Raw genomic sequence first — 26,428 nt, 5'->3', positions numbered from 1 at the left:
GTACTATAAATATAAAGAAAATAAAAATCTCAGTACCCTTTTATTAAAATATTTTATCACAACATGTTTCATATGAAGTAAAAATATTAAAATACAAGGGTACTGAGATTTTTATTTTATTTATATCTATATTACAAGTAGCCCTATACAGGAAAGAGATAAAGAATGTACTAGTATAAAACTAGAGCAGGTTAGTATTAACCTTCTATTAAAAGATACACATGAAACATTGATTGATAATCATGAAGATGAAAGTAAATTGAAGCAGGATGATAGTAGTGTTAAGATACAAGATCAATTATTTCAAGTTTCAGATAGTGTCGGCCTAGTTACGGTAACTTGGTGTGAATAGAGTGATACACCCTGATCACTTGGCTGTGGTGGAGGTGGTGGCGGAGTCGGAGGCGGTGGCAGGGGCAGCAGGGACCGAGGACGTACTCATCTGGTCTGTGGCGGAGTCGGAGGCAGTGGCAGTGGCAGCAGGGACCGAGGACGTACTCATCTGGTATGTGGCGGAGTCGAAGGCGGAGGCGGTGGCAGGGGCAGCAGGGACCGAGGACGTACTCATCTGATCTGTGGCGGAGTCGGAGGCGGAGGCGGTGGCAGGGGCAGCAGGGACCGAGGACGTACTCATCTGGTCTGTGGCGGAGGCGGTGGCAGGGGCAGCAGGGACCGAGGACGTACTCATCTGGTCTGTGGCGTATGTGTGTCCACACATCACACTCTCCAACTCCTCCAGGCTGCCAATTCGAATAATCCGTCCGGTCGCGGTCTGAGAAATCATTAGTTACCGTGTGTTGTGTAAGTTTTCCTCTGTATCCTGTCCATTTTTGTCCAACGTTCCTTCGCTTCAGCACGGAAAGCAGCTAGTTCTTCCAACTCGCACTAATGGACTCGCGAACCATCGTTTGTTGGTGTGACCGTAACTATTTATTCCATCTGTAAACAAACGTCACATTTCCAATGTGATTTGTTTCTAGTGGCGCGCTTGGACGATATATCAGATAAACACGATACATGCATTTGCTGCAATCGCCACACACAAAACCGTCCTTCGCCGGGATCGGTTGTTTACACTTCACGCACACGTCGGACATAGTCACTCAACTCTTACTCACTTATTTATTGATTTGAATTGTCAATGAGTTTTACTTCGCGAAAACCTAATAGCTTCGAAAAAATAGCTTGCTAACGTATAGGCTAATCACTGTCACTACAGGTCAAACTGCGGAGCTGTGCACGAAACTCTAATCTAATCTACAACTAAACCATCCGATCCCATCGTTAGCTGAGACAGAACTGTTATTAGATGTTCTGTCATGAACTGTCAATTAGATGTTCTTTGTGTAATTTTTAAAAGCGCAATAATGCACTTCAAATAGCGCAATAATGTTATTTGGAAACATTGCATTATTTAAAAAAAAAATGGAAGAATACGTACGGTACAGAATGCAATCGGGCGGGTGATAGCAATGCGACTATTTATAATAGACTATGATTTTTTACTAAACCAATGTCATTTTTCTTTGAGTGATATATTTTACATTAGTTATAATCTCTAATGAATGCCGGTCTCACAGAAGCCGGCTAAATTTTAACCGTGATTAATTTCACGGGAACCAATCAGAGAAGGCATTTTTTATAAGACGGCTTGTCCGATTGGTTCTTGTGGAATTAATCACGATTAAAATTTAACCGACTTTTGGCACTTGGTCATGATTTAACAATAAACCAGACAATCCTTTTTCATGCATTGTTGTGATTGAATGGACTTCAGTTTACTCAGTGGATAAGTTATTATTTAAAGGTATTTAATACCGTACGGTACTGATGTATTATTGACTCAAAATTATTACGAAAAAATTATGTTTGTAATAGCTCTTGATTTACTACAAGCATTATTATGGTTCAAAATGGCTATTTTTTATCACGGCAAGTATTCGATAAAATTTGGTTGAATTGATTATAAATGTGTATTACCTATACAAGACTTGAGATAATCTATACCTTTTCAAATTGTACTCAAGAAAGTATCAATTATAATAATGAGAATAGACATTTGTATTATAGTAAATGTTAAATGTAAATGAGAACAGTCATTTGTATTTTAGAAGTTATCACATTATGTAATATATAAAGAATAGTGAATTGTATTTGAGAAAGTATGAATTCAATTTGAGATACGGTAATGAGATTGTTAGTCAGAAGTGTCAGTTTTAATTAAGAAATTTGATTGAAAATCCAGTTGATCTGGTTCATGAACTAAAATTCATGCAAATAATGCAAGTATGAAATATGACGTTGGACAAGTGGATTATTTTCTAATCTTCAATTAACAACTTCCCATGTAACTTACATTTTACTATATCTCAATTACAACTCACAATTCTCAATTACAATTGACAGCTTCCCAAATACAATTCAAAATGCTTAGGAATATTTATCTTCAAAAAGGTAAAAATATTATATTTGAAGTTAAATATATTTCTACCAATAAGAGCCAATCATAGGTATTGGAAACTATGAGCCGATCCTGTTGAATCTGCAATAACTAATTGGATCTGAATAAACTGCTTGACTTGCCAGATTAGACATCCTATGTGTAATGAAAGTTTCATTCTAAATGAAAGTATCAGACAATTCCATAATGCATATCATAAAATTAATATTCTTAGTATAGTATTTAAGGCAGTTTTGCTACTATTTGGTGGTATCCGTTGGAAGGCTTTTCAGTGGCTAGCTAAAGCTGCGTCTACACCAAAGTTATTAACAAAATGTTTATTTTTCCTTCCTTATAGATTCTATTAGATTGAATCATACAAATGATGTGCATAGCTGTTTGTCAAGCTCCGTTTAATCTAATAGAATCTATAAGGACAGAAAAATAAACATTTTGTTTATAACTTTGGTGTAAACGCAGCTTTAGAAAAACCGACAGAGGTGATTATTGATAAACAAGAAACAAGTCATACGGTGATCAAACCAGAACGACTTCAGGCTTTTCACAGCACTTGACGAGCCAATCCTGTTAATTATGACATTTTTTCAAATCAGGTAATAGAAAAACTTTTGGATTTCAAAAGAATAAGAGTTATTTTAAAGGAATATCCTAATTTACAATATTGACTATTCAATGGATAAAGTTCTTACTTTCTGGAGTGTCTCACATCTTCGAGTGCCTATTCCTACCAAACTGAAACAAAAGTGGGACATTGTGATGTTCATGAACATGGGACGTTGTCACAGCATCGCGTTTACATTGCAGGCTGATACACAGGCAGTCTAGTCATAAATAAACATGATCTAATAAATTCTATTTTATTAGGTTCAATTGTAAAAGAAAATGTGTGGAAGGTTATGTTTTGGCTTTTAAATGGCAATATGTTACTGCTGGCAAGCAGCTGAAGCAAATCATTGAAAATGCACGTCCACGATATAAAATCGATGTGTCTAAAAGCTACTTCAAGTTTTGGTTGCACAATAAAAATTCCAACAAATTTTTATCGAACGTCCAAAGTCGATGTGTGTTCAACTACACACACTTCAATTTTTGAATGAACGACTTTTTGCCGTCCTTATAAATTCTATTAGCAGCTTGACCAACTCATCATCACATCATAATAATGTTTTCAAATTTTATTCAATTTAATCAAATTTATTAGAATGGAATAAAATCGTAAGTTAAAAAATTGATGTGTGTGTTAGGCTACTAGACTTAAGACTTATTCACATAACATATTCCCAAACTTTCAAATAATTGGTAAAGTAGTTTCTGAATCACATATAAAAATTCATTTGTCTTTTTTCTTTATGGGTACTTGTAATATGAATAGAAATACAAATCTGTCTCAGTACCCTTTTAAATTATTATTTTATCACATGTTCCGGAGATTGATGCCGAAGTCTGAAAATGACTTGAAAATGGCATTAATGTCCGAAACATATTGTGATAGAATAATTTAAAAGGGTACTGAGATTTGAATTTCTATCTATATTTAAACATTCATTTATATTTTTCATTTTTATATTTTATATAAGTTGTATTATATTTTGTAATTAAAAAATAAAGTGATAGATTTTATCAATTTAATAGTGAGCACTATCATTCACATTAGTTCAATATTTTCTTATGACTCTCAATCTATTTCTTGAATATTCCAATGCTGTCTGCTGTACTTTATAATTTTTATAATTTTAGTCGAGTCAGATCTGGAATGCAGCATCTGGACAATGCTTCAACAATGATCAAGTCTGAACTTTCCTTGTTGGACTAGACCCAACAACAGTGATGTTTCATGTGAGGAAAAAACACTACATCGAAAATTTGAAACAAATTAGTAACACAAGGTGTTTTTTTTTAATAAAACTTTATAGAAATAAAAAGTCTTGATATTCTATATGATTTTCAAGTTGCAATTTATTAATATATATTGATACATTAATTTTTACAAATCTATCCTAATATTCCTTCCCACCTAATATCTACAATCTCTTCTGGAGATACGAACAACCTGAAAAGATGAAAATTGATTTTTCTTTAATCAGTTGTTTGAATGAAAACAATAATATTAGTTATGAGTCAGGAGTTCCTAACATCATATCATCACATGTTTAGACTGATTGGTCCACATCTGTAGATTATAAATAAATATTTAGGACATTCTTATAATTTATTATAGTAACATCACACTAAAATGCATACAGATCAATAAAAATGCATACAGAATCAATAAAAAATATTTGAACGAGCATTAACGAGTTTTTACTTTCAACTCAAGGCCAAAGTCCATCTGTGTGTATGTTCAACAATAACTTTTGAAATATTTGATCAATGAACTTCAAATTTTGAACACATATTCTTTGACTATTTTTACAGCTGAAGCTCGTTGGACAACAAAACTTCTTCGTCATTTTTCAGGATATAACAAATAACATTAAAGTGCACAAGAAAAAATTTTGTTGCTACTTATCATTAAGCCAGCTGAAGAATTCATTTCATGCAATTATTAGTTTTTCCATTCATTCATCATAACATCAGCTGAGGCTATTTGGGAGTTGTCACACAGACAGTCCTTCGTGCGCTGACACATGATTTCAGGTGGTTAATTTGCAACGGGTTCAGATATCAATGTGCGGTTTTCTCTTGGAACTCTGTATTGAAATCATGTATCCCATGACCACCTTTTTAATTAAAAAATATGAATTTAGATTCATATGAGGGACAAAGATTTTTAAGCGACACAGTGATTTCTCATTTCAAATAGGATTCCCAGAGAACCCTCCTGTCAAATTATTATTGTAAAAGAAATATTTAGCTGTTTTCATAATTTTAATCAACTCTGTATAATTAAAAGTTGCAGGTTTCAAAGACTACAATACAACAGCTCATGAGCGAGTTCTCCAACCCAGGGTGTCACTAGTACAAAGTTGGTAAAAATTATGGATACAGCTAAATATTTCTTTCACAAGAATAATTATGATATTAGGATTCATTGGGGATCCCATTTGAAATGAAAAATAACTCTTCAAAAATTACTCTGTCGCTTCAATTAGAATAATAATTTCCACATACTAAAATTAAGGTACAAGTAAAACTTTTAGACTGACGACCAATCTTATTTTCTTCCTCTCCTGCAATGTCAAGAAGGAACTACTAACTTATTATGAGCACCCTGAGGCAGTGGCCTATTGACAATGTTGTCAACACCATGAGCCACTGCGCTCAAAAAATGTATAATGGTGATCTCGCCGTATAGCAGTCGACTAATCGCCTTCTTGACATCGCCTTCTTGACATCGCGTGTAATTTTATCCTCTTTCGGTCGGTTGATTGAAATCTCTCTGTGTACTCTAATCATATTTTCATATGATGATTTCTCAATTACCTGGAGCCTTCCTAGAAAGCAATTAATTCAAAGCTTATTACAATAAAATTTAAAACAATTGCAAATTTCAAGGGACCTGGAATAATTACTGTGCTCTCATCAGTTGAACCACTTTTTGATTGATCTTGCAGCTGTGTATTTGATCAAGTGCAGATTTAAATTGGCGTGAACGCAAGCTGAATGATCTTGGAATACACATTTGTTCCATTCAAATCAAATACCTAATTATAATAATAATAATAATTATTATTATTATTATTATCAATTTGTTGCATGTTTAATACGGTACGGTAGTGATTCGTGAACAATAATCAATTGTAAATTTATAATATAGGAGTTTAAGATAAGATGAACATGAACTATCAGTGGGGATCTATACTTGTTTGCCAATGATTAGATGATACAACATCGCATGGCACCGTGAGCAACAGAGAAGAAAATGCACCTCTATCTATTATCATGGACAGCCTGTCTACTTTAATTGAATATTGAAAAACAACTCGAACTTGACCATGAATCCATATTGGACTAGCCAGAGGGCTCGCTTCGTTCGCCTTATCTGTCTAGCCAGGGGGCACCACCCAGAAAACACAGGAAAAATGCTCAAAAAGCGCTGATCTTGATCGGAACTTGGGTGTTATTTCAAAACCCTAACATTAGTACAACATTTTCATACCTCAGCTCATAATACCTTATAAATTTGAACATTTCTTGCGACTTAGTTCTTGAAATAGCTGAGAAAACGCTGGAAAAATCCTTTTCTCTATTGCTATGCTGACAGATTGAAGTGAATCCTTCACTCTACATCTATACTGACAGATTAAAGTGAATCCTTATCTCTACATCTATGCTGACAGATTGAAGTGAATCCTTTTCTCTATTGCTATACTGACAGATTAAAGTGAATTGAGAAATTCCCTATCACTCTACATCTATACTGTACTACTGAATCCTTCTCTCTACATCTATACTGTACTAGTGAATCCAGAGAGATAGGTCAATGATCTAAGTTCTTTTACATTTTTTATCTGCAATATCGTACAAGCATTTCCAAAGTTCATCGGAATTTTTAATAACAGATAATGACGAATCATTTGTACAATCATAATGTAGATGACCGCTGTCTAGTATATCGAGCAATTCGAATATTTCAGATAAAATTGGAAAGTGTACATTTTCTGTTTTTGTTAACGGTAAATCAACATCTTGACATCCTGTTAAAAATTTAATATTCTTCGCAATTGAATCAAATTCCTTAAATGAAATTCCCATCAAAAGACGAGTTAATTTTTTGAATTTTGAAAAACCATAACACTGCATGTTAATGGCTTCCCACATGTTTGGCATGTGTCTCTGTTCTATAAATTGATGAGATGCACGTGTTGTACCTAGAAGGGGCTTGTGCCTCACTTGTATAAAAAAGATTTGTATAAAAATCATTTGAAGGCAGAAAACGTTTATTTACACATTTCACCAGCACAACTATTCATAATTTCATCTTCAATTTTAATTAGCTTATCTATACACAAATTATGAGGACGATAATAACATAGATAGTCTCTTATGTCATTTAAATTAACCGTGCTTAGAAAAATGTCTTTCAATTGTTTCGCCAAACTATAATTTTCACGAGTTGATTTCCTAATTGCACTTTCACACTCATCATACCAATCAATACAGTTTTTTAACCTCACTTCCAACTCATTGTCAGCAGTCAACCACTTTCTCGGATCCATGATAAGCGAATGAACAAAACTAAGTGTATGCAGGAACTATTATAGAGTAATTAAGTGGTCTTTCTTCATTAATTGTCGACAGACAACATGTACGTGCTTTATGCAGTCTCAATGCATGCATGCAATAAACACACTGAATCTCTTTTCCGTTGTAGAAGAATCCATAACGAGCAAAGTTTCTTTTCTGCGAATTCGTGTACATCGCGGCCATTTTCATACTTTGCATTTGATTGTTTTCGCACAAGAAATTATTTGTTTGATACATATTTTTAAACAACAAAGAATTATAATGTTGAGCACTGAACAAAGCACACCGGGCATCTGGTCTATTTTTATGAATGTTACACACAGCATAACACCATGAACTAGTGAAAAAGCTGAAATCGGGTTTTGGAAAATCCTCTGGTATACATTGAACGTTAGTATGTAATCTTCTTAAAAACTTTGCTTTCTCAGTTCCTTTTGTGAAAATTTTCTCATAACCTACAAGGTAATCACGTATTAATGAGTCACTGTATTCTAAATCTCCATCTTCCCATTTTATTTTATGATAGTGATGTTCTAACCATGTTACATCGTTATACAATTTAGCACTCAATTCTGTCTTTGCAAATGGTGATTTGAAATGGAATACAATATAATTATTAAACTGATCAATTATGGCAAGTTCTTTCACAATAATTTGATTACAATCTTGTTTAAACCAGTGAAGATCAACTGTAGCAATTTTCGCACTCGCTTGCTTGTCCACTTCTTTCTTTTTGGCGGGCTCGTTGAATCCTTCGTCTTTCTCCCTCCCCTCCTCTTCTCGTTTCTCCTCCTCCACCTACAGCGGCTTCTGGATCGGTGTACCGCAGGTTGGTTCATAATAGAAACTATCGGAATCAAGATCACACTGAATACCAATAGAGCGAGTTTGTGGCTTGTCCAAAATATCAGAACACAAAGAATAGGACATTTTAGATGTTACCTGTTCAAAGGTGAAACTGATAATGAACCAAATTTGTCAGAGTGCACACCTTATATAATATTGCAGCCGGTGCGCTCTATCAATAAAATTACTGAACTTCTTTCACCATGCTCGTCAGAGGTGTGTACTCCATCACACAATCACTAATTAAAATGCAATAGGCAGAAGTATTTGCAGGTACTGCACTATTAAATTCCATTTCAATACGAAAATCTGTCGATGATTTCAAATGACTTGCTTGGTGCGAACAATCTACAACAATCAGCGGTGTTGATTCACAAAATGTTTTAAAGTCAATTTCTGTTCCAAGTTCGCTATTGATTGAATGATTATAATACGAGGGTGCGAAATCCAGGAACATGCGGTATAATACCTCCTTTTTACCTAGCAGATTTTCATATGGATAATACTCGCTGTTCAAATATACTTTAACATTGTAAATACTGCAGCTATCGAAATTAGATATTGATTTTTTAATTTTATTCTTACAATCAGTTTGAAATGCAATTATAACGTATCTTGGACTATCAAAACTCGATGTGGTGCGAACTGCCCAAGAATGGTTAAGTGAATTTTGCAAATTTGGTAATTCACAAATTTCCCAATGCCGGAAACCTAATTTCAGTGGAGTGTCAGCATCGAGCAGTCTCAAAAATTTCAGTCTTACATGATCTTCTAAAGTTTTGTAGGGCATTCTCCATTGCAGTTTTTTAATTTTCACACTGACGTTTGTTCCACTTGCCGACTCAACACAATTTAGGTCTGTCGGTGACCTCAATAAGACGAGTTCCTGTTTCAAATTTAAAATTATTCTTTGAAAATCTTCAAAAAACAGGAGGATTAATTTCAGCGGTACACAGAAAGTGAATTTATTATCAGTTAGCTCATATCCTGCTCTGTCAAAACCAGCCAAGTGATATGTGTTTTTATCGAGCGTATTCTTCACTAGAATAGCTTTAATTGTGGATGTTAATCCAATCAATCTTGATTTAGAAATTTGCTGACCTGCTAATTCATATCGTATTTCATCAAAAAGGTTGCCGATTACGTTACTGCTTAATTTATAGTCTGCCGCAACTGCTGCATCGCCTGGGGCTGTTCCCGGTTTTGTACAGTTAACTGTTCCCTCAATAAATATGAATGATTTGCAAGGTAAAGAATAGACATCTAAAGAATTTATGCCAATACATGCCTCGTCAGAGTTTTTTATTTCCTGTCTCAAATAAACTGTATGTGTGTTAATGGTTATATCATTATAAAACTGAAGGTCTGTCTCCACGTCCACAATTTCACTAATTGCCGCCGCTCCTCCTAACATTCCGCCAATCAACTATAAAACCCAACTTTTCTAATATTCTCGCGCTTTTAGCCGACAAAGCACATTTGTTTTTAGGTGTTGACGCTCTCACGTTTGTCTCTCTAATGACATCGGCTGTACACATCTTATTTGAACGTGGATTGAAAGCAAGATAACCCATTACGTTTACTTTTGTTTTTCACATATGTGTAACCTAATTGTAATTGTATCTCCACAGAAATCAATAAATGATCCGTTCTGGTCCGTTACCTTTACATTAATAGTTTGAATTCGATGTGTATTCAAAGGTACATAAATAATTGGTGATGGTACTTCGTTTATTAAATAGCCGCTAGGAACCTTTGGTAAAAATTCGTAGATTATATGTTTTTGTTTTCCGTCAGAGTAACTACCACATGCTAAATTACACTCGAGTACAATACTACCAATGCTTGTTATGTTAACCAAATGCTGAGAATGATGCCATTTATTTGGCTGCAAAACAACATTATCAAAACCAAGTATCTTACCAATCGAATCAGAACGTGGTCAATCAATGGCTTTATCAGAATGAATTTCAATCTTCATAGTATTTACGTTTGGGTGTATAATAAGTTTATTCTTCTTCTCATCAATATTCAATTTATTCTTTAAAGATTTTATAATATCCTCAACTTCATATGCACCCGTATCCAGCTCAATTAATCTATTGCCATATTTGAAGCTGGAATTTGTTCCTTTGTTAATGTTTGCAATACTATTGTAACTACAAAAATTAATCAATCCAATTTCCCATTCACGATTTTTATCCAATTCTATAATTTCTTGTAAATGTTCGTAGAGGTTACTTGTGTTAGATCTTAATGTAATAACAACCATCTTGTAAATTGTGTTCAGCACAAACACTTAATTACAACTGATTTGCAAGAAACAATAATGTAAGATGACCACAAAAATCACTATTTAATGGTTGCATGTGCTCTACATTATAAAATATATTTACTCCAATTTCTTTTTTCCAATATTTGTCCAATTCGTATGGCGGTTGTAAATTTCCAATTGGATCAAAATACCATACAATGGAACCGACTTTTTTATATGCAACCCAATGTGTACCATCCTCGCTTTCCCTCGCTAAATTCACAATGGCATTCTCGTTTTTTAGAATTTTTTTGGGTAATGCATCTAGCATATATATACCTCTTAGTTGAATCTGTAATAATTTTGACCAATCAATCAAATCATAATTACTCAATTCTCCTTTAATATTCATGTCTTCTTCTTCTTCTTCTTCCTACTCTTCTTTGTTGTTCTACGTTTCTTAACTTGTTTTTGAGGGAATAAACTCACTCCATATGATGATGGGGGTGGTGGAGGGGGTGGAATTAAAACTCTCCCCCCACTAGTTATTTGAGGAAAAGGCTTCAAAAAATACCCTTTTCCTGCAATATGCTTTTTCAACTGAGCTATAGCTTTGCGTCTAATATCATTACTATATCTTCTCCTCTCATTCTTCCCCTTCTTCTTCTTCTTTCTCAAAGACCCACCAAACGCTGCTTTAGCTTTCATGACGTTTGTAACAAGATAGCTAAGTGCTTTCTCAGCAGGAGGTGTTTGTGGATTTTTGAAAATGTGCCACGCAGCGTTTGCTAGAGCTCTGTCAGCTACCGCTCGAGTTTTATTATCACTATTTTGCATATACGCTATATCATGTACCTTACAAGCTCTATCTAATGAATTTATACCTTGATCACCTCTCTTTAACCTTTCATTAACCTTTGTTCCAGGGCCACACCACTGGTATCCCGGAATATGAATTTCATCGTGCAGGTTATCAATTACCTTATTTAAAATAGTTGATGTGACATTACCTGCCAAACCTGACACACCCTTAAAAAGTTTTGCCGCTGAACTCAAGATTCCTTTACCTCGTTTCCTCGAACTCTGCTTTCTCCTACATACCATTTTCTTACCTTTCAACTCAATGGTTGAACATTAACTGAGGTTAATTAATTAATTAATCATTACACCAACTTAATCTAAAGAAAATTGAATTGGTTTAATTTTCAATCGAGTTGGAAATGAATTCACACGCTATGATACATTGCTTGAATGATAAGAATATTATTTCAAATAGCAAATAATCTGAAAAGGTGAATGCAATTTGAAAAGGGAGGAAATGATGCTGGCATCGCGCGCCCACCCACATCTGCAGGAACACGTGCCAAAACAGATGTGGGAGGGAGCGAGCGAGCAGGTGAAAGCAGCTTCCATGTGAGTGTTTCTACTATTCATTGTGAATTGAACAGGTAAGAATTGAAAACAATTTTTATAAAAACAATATTACAATTTATTACATTCACTACATTCAACTATACAATTCGTAACACATAAGTCGACGAATTGTATAGATATAAAAATTGTTAAGCATTAACAATTTTTCTATCGGACCAATTTGCCGACTAATGTGATACTACCAACACAAAATTTTTACAACTTTTATTAAATTGGTGTATTTTTTCTGCATTGATGCAGGAAGCAAATCTTTGTGGTAAATACACCTCACACTGCGATTTGCTTCCTACATTCCTAATTTTTAAAATTACTTGTCATCCATCTTTATTGCTGTCCTCTCTCGCGGCGATGATGGGGTATGGTACATCCTCCTTTAACTCCCTCAGCGGGATCCACGGTTTGGGTACAGGTTGGTTGATGAGTTGGACAAAGTCCAACTCAACCTCTCCCGTCCCCTCCACCTCCTTCATCAGCGGGGCAAGTGAGGAGGCATGGTCCATTCCAGCTCGTTTCTGTTGGAAAATATTTGATCAGTGTCTTATTTGTTTCACATTATCATCATACTAGAGAACTTGATCGATAGATTATTGATCTCTACATCAGATTATTGTCATAATCTCAACTTGTCATCATCGAATTGGCATTCTCTGCATAAAGTGAGTAATATCAGTTATTGGAATAATATTGATAACAAATAATTGTTGCATGATCGATTACTTTAAACAATAATTTCTCATAATTCCATTTCTAATCAGTTCAAATAATATTTCCTTGCAATCATTTTCTTACCTTTCAACTCAATGGTTGAACATTAACTGAGGTTAATTAATTAATTAATCATTACACCAACTTAATCTAAAGAAAATTGAATTGGTTTAATTTTCAATCGAGTTGGAAATGAATTCACACGCTATGATACATTGCTTGAATGATAAGAATATTATTTCAAATAGCAAATAATCTGAAAAGGTGAATGCAATTTGAAAAGGGAGGAAATGATGCTGGCATCGCGCGCCCACCCACATCTGCAGGAACACGTGCCAAAACAGATGTGGGAGGGAGCGAGCGAGCAGGTGAAAGCAGCTTCCATGTGAGTGTTTCTACTATTCATTGTGAATTGAACAGGTAAGAATTGAAAACAATTTTTATAAAAACAATATTACAATTTATTACATTCACTACATTCAACTATACAATTCGTAACACATAAGTCGACGAATTGTATAGATATAAAAATTGTTAAGCATTAACAATTTTTCTATCGGACCAATTTGCCGACTAATGTGATACTACCAACACAAAATTTTTACAACTTTTATTAAATTGGTGTATTTTTTCTGCATTGATGCAGGAAGCAAATCTTTGTGGTAAATACACCTCACACTGCGATTTGCTTCCTACATTCCTAATTTTTAAAATTACTTGTCATCCATCTTTATTGCTGTCCTCTCTCGCGGCGATGATGGGGTATGGTACATCCTCCTTTAACTCCCTCAGCGGGATCCACGGTTTGGGTACAGGTTGGTTGATGAGTTGGACAAAGTCCAACTCAACCTCTCCCGTCCCCTCCACCTCCTTCATCAGCGGGGCAAGTGAGGAGGCATGGTCCATTCCAGCTCGTTTCTGTTGGAAAATATTTGATCAGTGTCTTATTTGTTTCACATTATCATCATACTAGAGAACTTGATCGATAGATTATTGATCTCTACATCAGATTATTGTCATAATCTCAACTTGTCATCATCGAATTGGCATTCTCTGCATAAAGTGAGTAATATCAGTTATTGGAATAATATTGATAACAAATAATTGTTGCATGATCGATTACTTTAAACAATAATTTCTCATAATTCCATTTCTAATCAGTTCAAATAATATTTCCTTGCAATCAATTTCTAATCATTTCAAATAATATTGCTAACAAATAATTGTTGCATGATCGATTACTTTAAACAATAATATCTCATAATTCAATTTCTAATCAGTTCAAATAATATTTCCTTAGCATCAATTTCTAATCATTTCAAATAATATTCGTATCAAATAATCAAAGACTTGTATGTGCACAGATTTTTTTAACAATCAATCACGGAAAAAATCTGTGCATACACAAGTTAATAATATTTGTTGAAACTAACCTTTGTTTGTGAGTAGATTGACTGCTCCTCCTCATCCCCGCTAACCTCAGGCTCGTCAAACACCGACCTCCTCTTCCCCTGCTTCTGCTTGATGTTGTTGCTCAGCGTTGTTAGCACCACACGCCGCGGTGCCCAGGTAGCAGCTGGAGCCAGCCGATGAATAGGGCTGTCCCCGATGATGATCTCGCCGCCCGGTGATGCTGGTTCCACGTTGAGCGGAGCGGGTGCAGCAGCAGCAGCCGATGACTCAGCAGGGATGGCAGCTTTGTGCTGCCAATAGTTGAGCACGCGCTGCTGTGCTGGTGGGCTATCCGGCAGGACGTATGATGGAGAAGATGGAGAACTCATCCTTACTAAAAGTAGACTCAGATGTAAATGATAATTTTCCTCTCATCACTTCTGTTTATATACCATATGTTTCTCTCTCTGTTCCAGGCTCGTGCGAGCAAGAGCAAAGCGTGCTACAAGTCGAAAAAAATTCAAATTTCCCCTCTACAACACATGCTCCCACATTGTTATCAGTTTGTAAGTATTCTCTCTCCTATTACAAAAAACTGACACTCAATCATTTTTCAAATAGCATCCTTGTACATGTGTTAGAAGACAAAAAAAAAAATCTCGTCTAGAACTCAGCATGGGACGGTGAAAACACCTGCTAGAAGCTGAAAAAAATCTCCTCCATGTCAACTCACTTAAACATATTTTGAATAGCATTCTCGGCTCTTGATTGATTTCAGTTCAGTTATTAAATATTTCACAACATTTCAACATAGGGCTCACTCAAACATTTTTTGAATAGCATTCTCGATTGATTTCAGTTCAGTTATTAAATATTTCATTGTTTTCACAGCATTTTCTCACTTCTCAACTTGAGTTCCGCACCTCATAAGCAGTTGAGCTCTCGTTGAGGCAACACACCTGAGAGGAATCAATCTGAAAGGAAGCATACTCATCTACACCTGAGAGGAATCAATCTGAAAGGAAGCATAGCCACCTACACACTCGAGGAGATTCACGCAGCATCACCCAACACATGTAAGTACATTTTACTTTGATTTTATCCTCTGTGGAGGAGAGGAAAATTGTCCTCAGAGGACAATATTTGTCCTCGGAGGGGAGGATTTTTGTCATCGAAGGACAATATTTGTCCTCGGAGGATAAAAAACCTTCTACAATATACTGCATGCATGCGATTTTACCTCATCTTTACGATACGGTATATCCAGAACATCCTGCCCCCGCTCTTTTTTCTCACACTCTTCATATAAACAAAACGGTAAATGCATTACTTTTTCAAATGGATTTTCGATAATATATTTGCAATAGACACATTGCAGATAGAATGGATTTTTATGTAAGAAATAACCATTTCTCGCAAAATACTCTGCTTTATTGGATAATGATTTACAAAAGTCACAATGTAGATGATGCTTTTCAAAATACTCTCCTTGAACGGATAAATCTTCTACACGATTAAAAGTTAAATATCTTTCTTCATATTGTCGTAGAATATTATTATCAAAATTCTCCTCTTCAATTGTTATATTATCTTTCCTTCTACAGTTCGGTATATTATCTACCTTGCATGTTCTATTGCTGGTATGTCACTTTCTTCCCATTTTCCCAAACAAATTGAACAAAATACACATCACACAATGTCTGGTGCAGATGAGAATATAAATCCCTCTTTCGCCATGTTTTCCGCGGACAAATGGGGAGAAGATTTCGTCCATCTTTTATCAAAAGATAATAATCTTAATCTTTCATGCAACATTATGTGATTTTGAGATATCATTTTCACACACACACACACAGCCTTCTTCTACCAATGCCAATTCACAACTGATTTAAAAACATGCACTCTATCACTCTAACACTAAGTTGTACTCCATCACTCTAATTCTATATCATCCTGATCGTTATTCTTTTGTTTTTCAGAATCTAACATCATGCCGAGGGAACGCAGACTACATGGCATCAATTCCATGCGTCATTGCATAACCGTCAATGATCCCGAGGAAATCAGTATCGAAAATGTGCTCGAGAGATCGAAACAACACGTTTTCGATATAATTAGGGAGCACGCAGCACGCCATGACGCAAACGTGAAGTGGTTCATCGTGCTGAATGTTTTGTTGTATAAATTAGTGGTGATGGATGATGAAGTTAGCGAGACTGTCTCATCTCTAATAAATCTTCATAGTTACTCCAACATAGCGCTAAACGTGCTTGAGAACTATGAAGATTTTAACGATCATTTCATGTTAGCTGTGAGAAAAATCATGTCATCATTTGACAACTTTGTTTGACACGGCAGCGGTTGGGTTTTGAAGAAAATTGAGTCATTGGATGTGAACGTGATTAAATTTAATCCAATCTTCACATCCAGTTTCATTCAAACACCGCAATTTCTTAAAAACAAAAAATGTATTATAAATGTCAAAAATCTGTGTGACGAAAAATGCTTTTTATGGTCAGTGCTTGCGTATTTCCATCAGAAACCAAGGAACTCCAACTTGAGTGTAAAGTATTTGAGCAAGTTTGCTCACACACTTAATATGTGAGGTGTAAATTTTCCGGTGACGACACGCGATATTAAGAAATTTGAAATGCTAAATCCGGATATTGCAATTCACGTCATCGCGTATGACAACAAAAAGTTTTTCCCCTACCACACAAGCATTTTCTGCACTCGTAAGCACCAAATTAACCTTTTAATGCTAAGAGCCGATGCAGGAAAAACTCATTTCTGTTTAGTTAATACCGCGAACGGGAAAAACGGGCTATCGCGTCTTCTCTCTCACCATTCAAAATGCAACGGACAAGTACATGTTTGCAATTTCTGTTTCCATAGATTTACATCGACCAAATCTAAAAATTGTGATGGTAAAGCAAATTTGATGAAACATGAACAGCTTTGTTCCAAGTTTCAATCACAGCGAGTTTCATATCCTAAATGCGGAGACAATTAAATTCAAGAAACTAGGCGTGATGTTGAAGAAAAAGTACACCATTTACGCGGATTTAGAAACTTATGTTGTTAATATCAGAGATGATGATGATGATGAATCCGATTGGGATGAAATCAACCATAGCTATACAAAGAAAACAGCACGACATATTCCCTGCGGGTATTGTTTTGTTGTTATTGATGTGAATGTGTGATGTGATTTCGAGCAGAAAAGTCAGTCTGAACTCTTAGATTCACTCTACTTGAGTGAGTGAATGAATCAGTGTCATTTTGCTCTTTTATCTATACTATAGGCTACTATAAATAGATAGTGCCTAATAAGGCTTCCTAGATCACATACAAACTTTTTCCAAAAAGCATTTGTTTTCCTTGGCCCCAAATCTTTCAACAATGTACCTGATTCAATTAAAAGAATGAATAATATTTTTTCATTTAAAAAACAGATTTTCAAATAGCTCATTAGTATTTCAGTAGAACTTATTGAGAGTTTATTCATTGTAATGAATTAATTTCGTTGTAAAACAATAGTACTTGTACACATGTAATTTCTATTCTTCAATTGCATGAATGGTGAGTAAATCTGCGAGTGAATGTAGTAGCATTAGCAAAACATTTTTCACAAGAGACTCCTACTTGCAAACACTTTTTTTATAATTTAGCAAGTAGTTTTTTTGTTTTGACCAAATATAGTGATTCATTATTTTGTATGATAGTAACAAAATTCATTTTGTTCTGTTAAATCCAAGTTGGATAAGTTTATTATCTACAAAATTTTATATAATGTGAAGTTTCATTTATGATGATGTCAAAATAAAAGAGTGATTTGGAATAAATCGATTGAATAAAACCCAGAGCAGTTGTTAATTCCAAGTTGGAATCGGTAGAATGAAGTTGGCTAGCACTAACTAGGCCTAAGTGGGTCTAGGAATTTTTCATCCACCCTATGAGTGCACGTAACTGGTTTTGTTTATGCAAAAAAGTATAGAAATGGATATTAGTGATTTCTATAATAATAAATCGATTATTTCTTCTTATTTATAACCATCTGTGGACAACGTTGATCAATACGTATTTGGCAACGTTGCACTCATCTGTTCCAATTTCCATAGGATTATTTTCGTGCTGTTTATGTCATACAGAAAATATTAGCACATTATCTTTTCTCTTTGCTATAGTACAGTACTACCACTTAATTATTCAACACAACAAAATGTTATCAATAATATAGGTAGAAGTCACTTGATTCTAGGTTTCATTCAATCGATCCAATAATAATTAATCACTTACTTATGAAGCTCCATATGTCGAGATTCACGCCAAACGCGGAGAGAAGTTAGCGTGAAATGACTCGAGGTCATTGTTGGTGCTCCTGGCGCAACCGAAAGTCGACAATGAATCCAGTCAACCACACCCAGCCAGAAACTCGTCACATAAGCTGTCAAATTTTGCAACCGTGCATCCATCTCTCCCTCATTAATGTAATCGATGATTGTATTGAGGCCATCACCGATCGAAAAGGGAGGGAATGTCCTCTCTGTGCTGGCAGCTGTGGCAAAGCCATTACCATCTTTACGACCTTCATCGTGTCCGCGTCGGCACCACATACAGCCGAAAAGTCATGGCTCATGATGTAACTCCAAATCGACTGCAAAAATAAATTTTATGATTATACAAAAAGTAATTTCATCAACCACTTTTTCATTATCATTTACATTAATGACAGAACAAGGTTTCGTGGTCTAACCAGCCACATCTTCAGTAGTATTGTTCACTGTGAACTGTTCACTTTCTTGAAATTTAAGGGGGATTTCTTGGGACTTTTGGGAAAATGAAGGGACCCTCCTGGAAGGTCCTATCGATGGTAAAAAATTCAGCTTCCGTCTAATTTTCGGACGAAAAATCATTCATTCACTGGGCTAACAGCTAACCTGACAGAAATTAAACCAGCAGCCTTGGTTCTGGGCGCCTGGAAAGATGCGTTTGCAGGCATTAATCAGTGCTACTTCAAAGTCCGTGGTGATTCTCACCAAAATAGGTGATTAGCTGCTCCCTCACAAATGTAAACACGCTTCTATAACTAACTTCTGTTTTCCTCATCATCATACAAATCGCCATTGGGAAAGCCTGAAAATCATTAAATAATTACCTGCATTTATTCACAATAATTATAACTTACATAGAACAACTATTGACAAAAATATTCAATTCTAGTCATTACTTCTGTAATGTGTATAAATAGTGACCCCCTGGGTTGGAAAACTCGCTCATAAACTCTTGTATTGTAATATTTGAAACCAGCAAATTTCAAATTATTGAACAAGCGTTAACAAGTTTTCACTTTTGACTTTTCACAACAAAAAAGGGGTTGTGATTATTAGTCTATTTTAATAGTTTCTATTGTATAAATGAATGTAGTGCCAATAGACTATCAACTATATCCAAATCTGCCCTATTATACAATTTTTATTGTTGGCTGCGAATAATTTGAATTTGAATTATGGTACTATCTGAGACAAATAAATAGAAGACATTGAACAGTATCTTCACTATACGGTGCCATGGTGAGATTAACATCAGCACCTGAATTAATTAACATTGGTTTGCTATCTTTGTCTGCCATTGGACAAGGCAAATAGCTCTATCCTTTTCCAATCACGCATATCCAGTTTTCAAATCGTTTGTAGGCTAACAAGGAATGAAAAGAACTACCAGAATATTTCATCAAAATTACACAAAATCATTATTAACTCATTTAAAGATATGTGAATATCAGATCATTATTAAAAAGAATTGACAATTAATATCATATCAGATGTATCGCGATGACTTAATCACAGCTATCTGCTATAGAAAAAGATTTATGAATTTCAAAATATTACAAAATGTGGAAGCAGTTTCAAGAAGCCTTCACGCCAAGGCAAACCGATCGTCCCTCCTATACATATCATTATACACTGATGAGTCAATTTCTTGAGTAGAGTAGAATAAATTATAGCTAAATAGGATTATGAACAATAAGAGGTGAAAATAAATTTGAACTGAATTTCCTAAGCAATAATAGAAAGTAGTTCAAGAAATTTGACAGATTATTCTAAGCTGAATAACTTTGAAAGAATTCAGTCAGACCCCATTTCATAAATTATGGACACAGTGGGCGACTGCCCAGGATAGGGGCACAAAATTCAGTCCAAGTCTTTTTCCGTGTTTTTCAGGTGTAGGCTACCTTCAATTTCAATTTATTAAAAACACACAAAACAAGAAAAAACAAAATTACAAAGAATTATGAAACAAATAAAACACAATAAAATGTTACAAATATAAAAAACCATGGGCTTTGTGGTTGGGTGTGTTGGAGAAGAGAAAAAAAGAGAGGAAGATACCTAGCCAACTATGGTTTCCCATGTAATAGGCAGGCAAAGAAGAGAAGAGAAGTAATGAGGGAAAAAGGTAAGGGAGAAATGGGGGGAAGGAAGAAAACAGAGGAATAGGTACTCAAAATAAAGGTAAGTGAGTCCACTGAAAAAAGAAAAAACAATGCTGGAGCAGAATCTCGAGTCATATATCTAAATGGAAGAAGAAATTACTGTATGTCCAGTTTTTTATATCCAGTTTAATTTTTCCGCTGATCTTATTGTCCATGAGAAAGTGATTTGGAATGAGGTTTATTATTTTAGTACCTATGTAAATTAACTGCCTCCTTATACATTCAATATTAGTGTTATAGGTTACATATTTGTTAGCAGTGAGTAGAGTAAGATTGTGGGGATAGACTGACTTTTTTGCTCGAAATCCCCTCCCCCCTCTCCCCCCTCGTCCATCCCTCCTCCCCTTCCCCCCGCCTGTAGGGTGGGGGGTGTTCTAAAAATAGATTTCCCCTTCACCTTGTCCAGTGGAGGTGAGGGGGTTGAAAAGAGAGAGAGATATATCTTTCTCTCTCTCTCTTTCTAAAAATAGATTTCCCCTTCCCCTTGCCCAGTGGTGGTGAGGGGGATGAAAAGAGATATCTCTCTCTCTCTCTCCCCTTCCCCTTCCCCAGGTGAGGGAAAAAAAATTTCCCTTTTAGGAGGAAAAATTCCCTCTCTATAGTGACAGATTGAAGTGAATCCATATTTCTACATCTAATGCTATACTGGCAGATTGAGGTGAATGCTAGATGAGGGAAAAAAATCTCTTTGAGAGGGAAAAATTCTCTACTGTCAAATTAAAGTGAATCCATATTTCTACATCTAATGCTATACTGCCAAATTAAAGTGAATGCTAGATGAGGGAAAAAATCTCTTTGAGAAATTCCCTTGGTGACAGATTAAAGTGAATTCATATTTCTACATCTAATGCTATACTGACAGATTGAAGTGAATCTCTCTCTCTCACTGACAGATTGAAGTGAGAAATTCTCTCCCAGTATAGATGAGGGGGAAAAATTCCCTTGCTGACAGATTAAAGTGAATCCATATTACTCTATACTAGCGAATCCAGAGTGAGGTCAATGCTAATTAGCTTATCTATACACAAATTATGAGGACGATAATAACATAGATAGTCTCTTATATCATTTAAATTAACCGTGCTTAGAAAAATGTCTTTCAATTGCTTCGCCAAACTATAATTTTCAGGAGTTGATTTCCTAATTGCACTTTCACACTCATCGTACCAATCAATACAGTTTTTTAACTTCCAATTCGTTGTCAGCAGCCAACCACTTTCTCGGATCCATGTTGTTGAGCGAATGAAGAAAACTAAGTGTAGGCAGGAACTATTATAGAGTAATTAAGCAGTCTTTCTTCATTAATTGACGATAGACAACATGTACGCGCTTTATGCAGTCTCAATGCATGCAGGCAATAAACACATTGTAGATCCTTTCCGTTGTAGAAGAATCCATAACGAGCAAAGTTTCTTTTCTGTGAATTCGTGTACATCGGAGCCATTTTCATACTTTGCATTTGATTGTTTTCGCACAAGAAATTATTTGTTTGATACATATTTTTAAACAACAAAGAATTATAATGTTGGGCAGAGAATAAAGCACAACGAGAATGTGGTCTATTTTTATGAATGTTGCACGCAGCATAACACCATGAACTAGTGAAAAAGCTGAAATCAGGTTTTGGAAAATCCTCTGGTATACATTGAACGTTGCTATGCAATCTTCTTAAAAACTTTGCTTTCTCAGTTCCTTTTGTGAAAATTTTCTCATAAGCTGCAAGGTAATCACGTATTAATGACTCACTGTATTCTAAATCTCCATCTTCCCATTTTATTTTATGATAGTGACGTTCTAACCATGTTACATCGTTATACAATTTTGCACTCAATTCTGTCTTTGCAAATGGTGATTTGAAATGGAACACAATATAATTATTAAACTGATCAATTATGGCAAGTTCTTTCACAATAATTTGATTACAATCTTGTTTAAACCAGTGAAGATCAACCGTAGCAATTTTCGCACTCGCTTCCTTGTGCACTTCTTTCTCTTCGCCGACCTCGTTGAATCCTTCGTCTCTCCCCTCCTCTTCTCGTTTCTCCTCCTCCACCTGCAGCGGCTTCGGTGTACCCTCGAATCCTTCGTCTCTCCCCTCCTCTTCTCGTTTCTCCTCCACCTCCAGCGGCTTCGGTGTACTGCACCTTGCTTCATAATAGAAACTATCAAGATCGCACTGAATACCAATAGAGCGAGTTTGTGGCTTGTCCAAAATATCAGAACACAAAGAATAGGACATGTTGTCTGTTCAAAGGTGAAACTGATAATGAACTAAATTGAGCAGAATGCACACCTTATATAGGCGGCGTGCTCTATCAATAAAATTACTGAACTTCTTTCACCATGCTCGTGAGAGGTGTGTATTCCATCACACGATTGCTAATTAAAACGCAATAGGCAGAAGTATTTGCAGGTACTGCACTTTTAAATTCCATTTCAATACGAACATCTGTCGATGATTTCAAATGACTTGGTTGGTGTGAACAATCTACAACAATCAGCGGTGTTGATTCACAAAACATTTTAAAATCGATTTCTGTTCCGAGTTCGCTATTGATTGAATGATTATAATACGAGGGCGCGAAATCCAGGAACATCCAGTATAAAACTTCCTTCTTACCTAGCAGATTTTCATATGGATAATACTCACTGTTCAAATATACTTTAACATTGTAAATACTGCAGCTATCGAAATTAGATATTGATTTTTTAATTTTATTCTTACGATCAGTTTGAAATGCAATTATGACGTATTTTGGACTATCAAAACTCGATGTGGTACGAACTGCCCAAGAATGGTTAAGTGAATTTTGCAAATTTGGTAATTCACAAATTTCCCAATGGCGGAAACCTAATTTCAGTGGAGTGTCAGCATCGAGCAGTCTCAAAAATTTCAGTCTTACATGATCTTCTAAAGTTATGTAGGGCATTCTCCATTGCAGTTTTTTAATTTTCACACTAACGCTTGTTCCACTTTGAGACTCAACACAATTTAGATCTGTCGGTGACCTCAATAAGACGAGTTCCTGTTTCAAATTTAAAATTATTCTTTGAAAATCTTCAAAAAACGGGAGGATTAATTTCAGCGGTACACAGAAAGTGAATGTATTATCCGTTAGCTCATATCCTGCTCTGTCAAAACCAGCCAAGTGATATGTGTTTTTATCGAGAGTATTTTTCACCAATATAGCTTTAATTGTGGATGTTAATCCAATCAATCTTGATTTAGAAATTTGCTGACCTGCTAATTCATATCGTATTTCGTCAAAAAGGTTGCCGATTACGTTACTGCTTAATTTATAGTCTGCTGCAACTGGTGCATCGGCTGGGTCTGTTCCCGGTTTTGTACAGTTAACTGTTCCCTCAATCAATATGAATGATTTACAAGGTAAAGAATAGACATCTAAAGAATTTATGCCAATACGTGCCTCGTCAGAGTTTTTTATTTCCTGTCCCGAATAAACTGTATGAGTGTGAAATTGGAATTTAGTAATATCATTATAAAACTGAAGGTCTGTCTCCATATCCAGAATTTCACTAATTGCTGCAGGACCTCCTGACATTTCGCCAATTAACTATAAAACCCAACTTTTCTAATATTCTCGCGCTTTTAGCCGACAAAGCACGTTTGTTTTTAGGTGTTGTCGCTATTGCGTTCCTTTCTCTAATGACTTGATTGGTCTTATTCGAACGTGGGTTGAAAATAAGATAACCCATTACTTTTCACGTATGTGCAACCTAATTGTAATTGTATCTCTGCGGAAATCAATAAACGATCCGTTCTGGTCCGTTACCTTTACATTAATAGTTTGAATTCGATGCGTATTCAAAGGTACATAAATAATCGGTGATGGTACTTCGTTTATTAAATAACTGCTAGGAACCTTTGGTAAAAATTCGTAGATTATATGTTTTTGTTTTCCCTCAGAGTAACTGCCGCAAGCTAAATTACACTCAACTACAATACTGTCAACGCTTGTTATGTTAACCAAATGTTTGGAATAATGCCATTTATTTGGCTGCAAAACAACATTATCAAAACCAAGTATCTTAGCAATCGAATCAGAACGTGTTAAATCAATGGGTTTATCAGAATGAATTTCAATCTTCATAGTATTTACGTTTGCACGTATAATAAGTTTATTCTTCTTGCCATCAATATTCAAGTTATTCTTTAAAGATTTTATAATATCCTCAACTTCATATGCACCAGTATCCAACTCGATTAATCTATCACCATATTTGAAGCTGGAATTTGTTCCTTTGTTAATGTTTGCAATACTATTGTAACTGGAAAAATTAATCAATCCAATTTCCCATTCACGATTTTTATCCAATTCTATAATTTCTCGTAAATGTTCATAGAGATCACTTGTGTTAGATTGTAATGTAATAACCACCATCTTGTGTGTTCACCACAAACACTTAATTACAACTGATTTGCAAGAAACAATAATGTAAGATGACCACAAAAATCGCTATTTAATGGTTGCATATGCTCTACATTATAAAATATATTTACTCCAATTTCTTTTTTCCAATATTTGTCCAATTCGTATGGAGGTTGTAAATTTCCAATTGGATCAAAATACCAAACATTAGAACCAACTTTCTTATATGCTACCCAATGTGTGCCATCCTCGCTTTCCCTTGCTAAATTCACAATGGCATTCTTGTTTTTTAGAATTTTTTTGGGTAATGCATCTAGCATATATATGCCTCTTAGCTGAATCTGTAATAATTTCGACCAATCAATCAAATCATAATTACTCAATTCTCCTTCAATATTCATGCCTTCTTCTTCTTCTTCTTCCTACTCTTCTTTGTTGTTCTACGTTTCTTAACTTGAGGGAATAAACTCACTCCATATGATGATGGGGGTAGGGGTGGAACTCTCCCCCCACTAGTTATTTGAGGAAAAGGCTTCAAAAAATATCCTTTTCCTGCAATATGCTTTTTCAACTGAGCTATAGCTTTGCGTCTAATTTCGTTAGTATAACTTCTCCTCTCATTCTTCTTCTTCTTCTTCTTTCTCAAAGACCCACCAAACGCCGCTTTAGCTTTCATAACGTTTGTAACAAGATAGCTAAGTGCTTTCTCGGCAAGGGGTGTTTGTGGATTTTTGAAAATGTCCCATGCAGCGTTTGCTAGAGCTCTGTCGGCTACCGCCCGAGTTTTATTATCGCTATTTTGAGTATAGGCTATATCATGTATCTTGCAAGCTCTATCTAACGAATTTATACCTTGATCACCTCTCTTTAACCTTTCATTAACCTTGGTCCCCGGGCCACACCACTCGTATCCCGGAATATGATATTCTTCCCCCAGGTTATCAATTACCTTATTTAAAATAGTTGATGTCACATTACCTGCCAAACCTGACACACCTTTAAAAACTCTTGCTGCTGAACTCAAGATTCCTTTACCCCGTTTCCTCGAACTCTGCTTTTTTCTCCTACATACCATTTTTCATTACCTTTCAACTCAATGGTTGAACATTAACTGAGGTTAATTAATCAATACACCAACTTGAATTGGTTTAATTTTCAATCGAGTTGGAAATGAATTCATACCATGATTGCTATGATACATTGCTTGAATGATAAGAATATTATTTCAAATCTGAAAGGTGAATGCGATTTGAAAAGGGGAG

At 35.3% G+C, this 26,428-nt stretch overlaps 3 protein-coding genes across 6 annotated transcripts in view; all 3 read right to left on the bottom strand.

The window, feature by feature from the left end:
* Positions 1-367: 367 nt before the first annotated feature.
* Positions 368-784, bottom strand: LOC120354387 (pneumococcal serine-rich repeat protein-like). The gene has a single exon (XM_039441455.1). The coding sequence runs from the start codon at positions 782-784 to the stop codon at positions 368-370; it is 417 nt and encodes a 138-aa protein (XP_039297389.1).
* Positions 785-4,086: 3,302 nt separating this feature from the next.
* The window catches only part of LOC111054554, a 41,190-nt gene continuing 18,848 nt past the window's right edge, over positions 4,087-26,428 (bottom strand). The window contains exons 4-5 of one of the 4 annotated variants that reach the window (XR_005573181.1): positions 18,579-18,936; positions 4,087-4,511 (exon numbers count right to left, since the gene is read on the bottom strand). The gene's annotated coding sequence lies outside the window, so the exon portion shown is untranslated. Of the gene's footprint in view, positions 4,512-5,626; positions 5,896-18,578; positions 18,937-18,962; positions 19,416-26,428 lie in introns of those variants that run through there. The other 3 variants (XR_005573182.1, XR_005573185.1, XR_005573183.1) reach the window with 3 other exon arrangements.
* Positions 13,318-15,342, bottom strand: LOC120354791. Its single transcript, XM_039442491.1, has 2 exons — positions 14,321-15,342; positions 13,318-13,805 (listed from the first exon to the last, which is right to left on the bottom strand). Exons 1-2 carry the CDS (start codon positions 14,666-14,668, stop codon positions 13,608-13,610), a joined length of 546 nt encoding a protein of 181 aa, XP_039298425.1. The 5' UTR covers positions 14,669-15,342; the 3' UTR covers positions 13,318-13,607.

This window comes from Nilaparvata lugens, chromosome X (genome assembly GCF_014356525.2).
Source record: "Nilaparvata lugens isolate BPH chromosome X, ASM1435652v1, whole genome shotgun sequence".
Classification (NCBI taxonomy): domain Eukaryota; kingdom Metazoa; phylum Arthropoda; class Insecta; order Hemiptera; family Delphacidae; genus Nilaparvata; species Nilaparvata lugens.
Note: the sequence above shows the minus strand (reverse complement) of the source record. Positions and strands in the feature narration are given on the sequence as shown.

Coding starts and splice junctions, on each gene's coding strand:
- LOC120354791 (XM_039442491.1), bottom strand. CDS start 14,668: ATGAGTTCTCCATCTTCTCCATCATACGTCCTGCCGGATAGCCCACCA. Junction 13,806..14,320: donor CAATCTACTCACAAACAAAG/GTTAGTTTCAAC, acceptor ATTTTCCAACAG/AAACGAGCTGGAATGGACCA.
- LOC120354387 (XM_039441455.1), bottom strand. CDS start 784: ATGATTTCTCAGACCGCGACCGGACGGATTATTCGAATTGGCAGCCTG.